This window comes from Octopus bimaculoides, chromosome 12 (assembly GCF_001194135.2).
Source record: "Octopus bimaculoides isolate UCB-OBI-ISO-001 chromosome 12, ASM119413v2, whole genome shotgun sequence".
NCBI classification, from domain to species: domain Eukaryota; kingdom Metazoa; phylum Mollusca; class Cephalopoda; order Octopoda; family Octopodidae; genus Octopus; species Octopus bimaculoides.
This window is the reverse complement of record NC_068992.1, coordinates 8,867,347-8,874,834: the sequence shown is the minus strand read 5'-3', so window position 1 is coordinate 8,874,834 and position 7,488 is coordinate 8,867,347. Positions and strand designations below refer to the sequence as shown.

The following is a 7,488-nucleotide window of genomic DNA, read 5'->3' as shown; positions in this document are numbered from 1 at the left end:
ACACACATACCGATATATATGTATATGCATAATATTATTAAAATTAATAATAACATATACGAAAAATTATGTCAACACAACATTATCAAGGTTATCCAAATAGGTGAAATTCTAACTGAACATCTGAAGAATTTTAGCTCTTAATAAACGCTAACCAAAAGAAACCCCAAACCAAATTTAACTTTAGACATTTATTCATCCAACCAAGAGTGACGTCATTGAATAACTAATTTAGTTTAGAAAGATAGAATATGAACAAGAACACTCAGAGAGCGCAAACCTCTTCCAAGGCAACACTAATGTCCTCTCAATGATTAGCCAGAGATTATTTTTAAAATGAGAATATCTGAAATAAACTGGACTGTTCTCACTAACGAGAATACTAAAAACGAACGCGACCGCTCAAAAACAATTAAGTAAAAAACTCGGAAAAGTAATCCAAAATCCTGTCTGGATTATTCTATTCTAATGGTAGTCATGGAATGTGAAGGTGGCCGTAGAAAATTTAGTAACAGTAATAAATAGTTTATCCTTATCTAATACAAGCCAAAGTTAACAAATTCACCATTCTAAAGAGTTACAGCCTAAAGAGAGATAATTGAGAAAGACTTGAAAGTTAACGTAAGATCATAATCATGTAAAGTAAATATAACAAATAATCCAGAATCCTTGTCCGGTACCAGATCGATCCCAAAATCTAATCAGTTCGTGTCAGTCACGGTACCAAACATCCCTGAAAGTTTCATCTGAATCCATCCAGTGGTTCTTGAGATATCTTGTCCATGGACAAACAAACAAACAAACAAACGCGACTGAAAACAATACCTCCGCCTTTGTTAAGGCAGAGGTAAAAATATCATACTATTTCCATAGCGACGGATACCAAATAGTATCTGATAAAAACAGGCCTGCAAATATGTATTTTTAAGAAATTGATTGTTAGTAAAAGTCTTAAAAGCTATTTTAAAATAGTATTATATGTTACTCATTTGTTATCCCTTCAGTATTCATTAAACTATTTAATTACAATTATTTGAATTGATATTCAGAAATATTTATTAAAGAGGATAAATTAATCCCTCACCGTATAACACACATACACACACACATCATGTAACTTTTGCAAGCATTCAAGCTAGAGTTTCTGGTTCGAGGATAGCTTCCTTCCTTCACTTCATCACTTTCGAAGCTCGTGGGCGTTACCTTATCTTCACTGATTAAGACTAAAAATTCGAAGAAAAAAGAAACAAAAAAAAAACTTGACAAACTAATGAAGAAATAATTTTCTCTTTTACCTGACAAGAAAATCTGACTTTCGCACTGTCTTTAAAGGTTCTCCATCGATTACTTGGTGGGTAATGAGTGGACAAGAGGTGCCATTGGTCTGGGAAGTATTGACAAAACAGCCGATCGAATTCCCCATGCCATACCATCTCCATACTAAGAAAAGAAAATGAAAAAATGTTTCCATATTTTTTCGTTGCAGATCGAAAAGAAATATTTTTAATGAAAGTAAAACATCTCAGTTTAAAATTGTTATCAATATTACTTCCAGCTGTTACGTTTGTGGTGGTGTGACAGCATGGGAGCAGCGGTAATGGCAAGTTAGAGATGTTTAGACACACATGAGTTTGCATACATGCATACATATATGTGAATACAAACGCCTGATTTCGTCCAGTAAAGAAACCGCGTAATTCTTATTACGTTGCAACCCATTAAACACACACACACACACACACACACACACAGAAACACAAACACTATTCTATATAAATACTGATTTCTAAAAAGTTTCAGCCTCAGATTTAAAGCATTCGTATACTAAAGAGATTAAAGAAGATCGTCCGACATTTCTGCATTTTATTTTCCTTTGTTTCCTGTATATTATGATAAACATTCAAATTAATTTTCTACAACAGACCTCAAGAGACAAAGATGTGATAAAGATTACGTAACGATTTCCGAAGCAAGATTGAACATCATTACCATTTATCTTTACTTTTAGATTTTCGAAGTGCAATGTTACCAAACACAAAAAGTGAATGTACGTATTGCCCAACAGAGGGTAGTGTTGTTGGCAAAATATAATGGCCCCCGGAAGTCAACCTATTATACCTGCAGCAATATACTAACAAAATTCCATTACTAAATGTACTTTGCAAATGTGCTATCGTATATAAGTATATTTATCTGTTTATAGGTTTGTATAAATAAATGAAGTGGAGCGAGCGCATAAGCATACTGGGTAAAAAATTTAAAAAACAGAGACACTTTACACAAATATGTAGTGTTTTAGTTGGTAATGTATATCTTGGGTATTAATAACATACGGTTAACGACCTTAACACCTGTACAGCATTGAAACGTAATCTGTACTAAAGTAATGTAATCCTAAAGTTTCTTGTTACCCTGAAACTATTGCAATTCACTCCATTGAATTAGAAATACATTTTCAACATATTACAAAATTTAAGAAAAGAAAATCATTTTCCAATGTTCCCCAAAAAAAATTTGCCAACTATTTCAGAGGCAATTTAAAGAGTCTAAATTATGACAGTATCGATCATAAATATAGTGGATTTGATTACATCCAGTATTTTCAACATCAGAAACAATCACAGTAGGGTTTAAACGACGAATAGGAAACGACGACATTTAGGAAATCAGAAAAATTTTCGAGTTATCTCCTCTAAGATAGTGTGTACCCTTGACAGCTAACTATTATAAGGGATACAAAGACTTCTAAATTAAGTTGAGGCATATTTGAAAATTTGGAATTTACATCAGAGTTAAGGTGTATAGAGCATATACATATAATTCATATGCATATAATTTTGTCCCTACACATTACAACCTTGTTGGTAGCCACGTATAGCACTATTTCATCTTCCTTAGAGATATCAGCATAGAATGACTTGAGACAAATAAATTCTACATTTTACAAAGTTACGCATTTCTTAAGGAGAGAAGACAGTTTATAGCTTAAAAGGCTTTCTTGATTTCTTCTTTTGGATCCTAGATCATTAATTGCTCAACAATAAAGAAAACAGAGAGAGCGGATTTACTGCTTATATTTTCCTCCTTGAATTTAAAACAGGCATGGGCAATCTTTATCGAGAAGCGCGCTCATCACCAGGCGGGCCGCAACATTAAATAAAAATTCAAAATAATTTTTCGTTAAGCACGCCATTTTGAAAGTCGCGCAGATTACGGTTTGCACATGAGTGACTGCGGTTAATTTTCATTTTGAAAACATTGGGGAAAATCAGTCTCACATTAATGCTTAAATGACTCAGTCAGCACCTCTTCATAATGCGACGCAATCACATTTATCGAGCCTGAAAGGATGAAAGGCAAAGTCGACCTCGACCTCGGCGTAGTTTGAACTCATAACGTTGTTGGCACTTCGTCGCATACGACGTCGAGGGTTCCAGTTGATCCGATCAACGGAACAGCCTGCTCGTGAAATTAACGTGCAAGTGGCTGAGCACTCTACAGACACGTGTACCCATAACGTAGTTCTCGAGGATATTCAGCGTGACCTTTTGAATTACAGGTACAATAGAAACAAGAAGTAAGAGTGAGAGAAAGTTATGGTGAAAGAGTACAGCAGGGTTCGCCACCATCCCCTGCCGGATCCTCGTGGAGCTTTAGGTGTTTTCGCTCAATAAACACTCACAACGCCCGGTCTGGGAATCGAAACCGCGATCCTATGACCGCGAGTCCGCTGCCCTAACCACTGGACCATTGCACCTCCGCACTCTCATAACGTAAAGACTGACGAAATGCCTCGAAGCATTTTGCCCCGAAATGTTAACGATTCTGCCAGCTCGCCGCCTTAATCCTTTGAAATATATTGAAATATGTACTTCACTTACCTTGAAGATGGAATACTGATAGGTGAAGCATTTGTATTAATATTATCCACGCACAGGTATACTCTGAAATTGTAAAAAAAAAAAAAAAGATTAATTACATTATAATTATGCATATATGTTCAAGTATGATTTCTCTCTCTATTTCCATATTTTTCTCGGATTATTCTTATATTGAGTCAATTTCTCCAAGAAACTTCATGCGTATAGGCATCCACACTTGCATACACACACTTAATTATAACGGAGAGAGAAGCAGTTAAAACATCTCCAAATAAACATGATGAACAAGCAGAATTGTTAGCACGTCGGACATAATGCTTAGCGGCGAGTCGGCGTTTGTTCAGGACTTTTACGTTCCGAGCTCAAATCCCCTAGAGTCAACTGAGTCTTTCATCCCCTAGGGGTCGATAAAATAGAGTACTAGTCCAGTACTGGGGCCGACGTAATCGACTTGTCCCCTTCCTTCAAAATATTGGTTACTTATACGTCATGGAAACCAGGTAACTGATCTTATGAGTACCAGGGTTTAAGAAAAATATGTGACCAAAGCTACAGTAACCTTCCTAGTCAGTTTAAAATGTATAGTAGAATTCTTAATAATTCCAAGCTGAAAGTTTTCATAAAGATGTAATTTTTATGGCCTGTTTTGATTTTTGGTGTTATGGTCATCCTTTTCCAATCAAATCGTAAAATCAGTTATTCATTGGGAGATCTCCATGTTTAAATTTATTTACTTATTTGTCACTACCGTATTTTACAAACCACATACGTGAAGTTTCACGTAAGGTTTATTGAATTATAATAAAGAAAACTACTTATCAATTAGATTGGAGTGTATAACTTTTCACTAAATAAGAGCAACTATTAAAATCTACACTGTCAAAAAGATTCTTAAAAATTCAAATTTCAATATATTTTTATCACAATGTGGTTTTGAATATTTTATTTATTATTTGAAGATTTATTATTTATTATTAAAGATTTTTATATATGAATAATATATACACACACACATTTATACATATATATATATATGTGTTATTTCTTTACTACCCACAAGGGGCTACACACAGAGGGGACAAACAAGGACAGACAAACACGGATTAAGTCGATTATATCGACCCAGTGCGTAACTGGTACTTATTTAATCGACCCCGAAAGGAGGAAAGGCAAAGTCGACCTCGGCGGAATTTGAACTCAGAACGTAGCGGCAGACGAAATACGGCTAAGCATTTCGCCCGGTGTGCTAACGTTTCTGCACACACACACACACATACACACATATACATACATATGAGGGGTGGTGAAAAGTTCCAGGCTTTGAGTAAAGGAAAATACAGGAGGATCCTTTTACTATTGTATATTATGTGTACTTCCTTTCTTTGTTTTATCGTATATATTCCTTTTCTTTTATCATTTTATTATATGTAAACCCCCACACGTTAAGCCCGTCTTTGTGGTGTACTCCTCATCCTTCGCCCTGGTGGTAAATAAAAGAAATTATTATCATCACTACTACTACTACTACTACTACTACTACTGTTATTAAGACCGCGAGCCGGCAGAATCGTTAGCACGCCGGGCGAAACGTATCGCAGTATTGTGTCTGTCATCACGTTCTGAGTTCTCTCTAATTCCACCGAGGTCGATTCTGCCTTTCATCCTTTCGGAGTCGATAAATTAAGTATCAGTGAAGCACCGGGGTCGATATAATCGACTAGTACCCTGCCCACAATTTTGAGGCCTTGAGCATCCAGCAGAAAGGATTATTATCATTAATGCAGTGAGCTGGCAGAATCGTTTAGCTTCGCCCGTCGCTACGTTTTGAGTTGAATTTGCCTTTCATCCTCTCGGGGTCGATAAATTAAGTACCAGTGAAACACTGGGGTCGATGTAATCAACTTGCTCCCTTCCCTCAAATGTCAGTTCTTGTGTCAATAGTAGAAAGGATTATTGCTATTATTAGATATCTAAGTTTTATGTCGTACTTCTACGACCTGGTCAATACTTCCCGCTGTTTATCAAATGTATGAAAAAGTGGGTCGAATGTGTATTAATAGGAATAATTTAATGATGTATAGTTAAGAAATGAGATGTCATAATGCACCAATTTACTATCAAGGGTTTGCTTTTCTTTTCTCCTACTTTTCTTTTCCCAAAACGAGGAGTAATAAACATAAATTTGCCAACTCATTGAAAACGCTTTCTAGTTGTTAATGACACTCAAAATCGGTTTCTTTATGGCTAATATTTGACATATTTCTTCTTATTAGAGACAATATAAAACTTGTTAGAAAATATGTCTGCATGGCAGTGAGGTTTTGGAATTTGCTTTGAGACTACATTTTTCTAGTTTGATCCAGCTGTGAAACATCATTGGCAAATGTCTTGCCTTGTTTTCAGTCACCACTCAATCAATTCCTTTTGAGTGAAATTCGATCGATTGAAACTGTGCGGAAGACCACTCCACACACACACACACACACACACACACAAACACACACACGTACACATATATTGTATGGGGGTGGTATTAATAAATAGCTTTAGTTTCTAACGTGGGAATAATTCGAAGTAGATAAAGCTATAAATTATAACGTGCAGAATTTGGGTTGGCAAAAAAAAATCGAATGCTGTCCGTGAGACTCGAACCCGCATCTTCTGTAAACATGACAGACGTTCAACGTTGTACCAAATCAATCCTTCGAATTATCTCCGGCCACTTTGGAAGATTTGCTTTAGTAGTGAGAATTGTATGTCATTTATGTTATAAGAGCCCTTTGTCTGTCCTTGTCTGCCCCCTCTATGTTTAGCCCCTAGTGGGCAATAAAGAAATATATATATATATATATACACACACACACACACAGCATGCTTCTTTCAGTTTCCGTCTACCAAATCCACTCACTAGTCTTTGATCGGCTCAAGTCTATAGTAGAAGACACTTGCCCAAGGTGCCACGCAGTGGGACTGAACCCGTAACTATGTGGTTGCGAAGCAAGCTTCTTGTCACACAGCCACGCCTGCGCCTATTTTATCGGCGAATCTATCTTGGTACTCCTGCATAAAGTTAGAGTGAACCTCCACTCACGCTCGAATTTAAAACCTCTTAAAGAGCAAAGCATTGTCTCCCCACCATGAGTAGAGATTTTATGTACGTGAAACACACACACACATACACACCGAGGCAACGTGTTTTAGGAAACATGATATAGGAAAAAAAAAAGACATTTGGTATCTACTTTACTTATTGTTCTATCACTTGAAAAACAAATACTTTGAAAGCGACTGAGCAGAAAACAAGATACAATTGGGTCAAAAGAAGAAAACGAAAAAACCTAGAGATTAGAAGGACAAAATCCTATTGGTAACACTACAGATTAGAATAGAAAGCTGAAATGAAATTGGACGAAACAATGCAATCTTTGTTTATCTAATATAGACATAAGAGTAGAGTAACATACCAAGTTGTATAGTATAAAGCAATGACTACTGAAATACTGAAATTATATAAACTTTTGAAAGTCAACATTGATATATATATATGTCTGTGTACGCGTGTGTGCGTGCGTGCGTGCGCGCGCATATCTATATATCTATATATATA

General features: G+C 35.9%; 1 protein-coding gene across 2 annotated transcripts in view; it reads right to left on the bottom strand.

Annotated features, from left to right (window-relative positions):
- The window catches only part of LOC106876751 (receptor-transporting protein 3), a 35,831-nt gene that overhangs the window by 9,111 nt on the left and 19,232 nt on the right, over nucleotides 1-7,488 (bottom strand). For both annotated transcript variants that reach the window (XM_014925437.2, XM_014925438.2), the window contains exons 2-3: nucleotides 3,882-3,944; nucleotides 1,296-1,440 (exon numbers count right to left, since the gene is read on the bottom strand). In XM_014925437.2, the coding sequence (XP_014780923.1) occupies nucleotides 1,296-1,440; nucleotides 3,882-3,944 (208 nt within the window). The remainder of the gene's footprint in view (nucleotides 1-1,295; nucleotides 1,441-3,881; nucleotides 3,945-7,488) is intronic.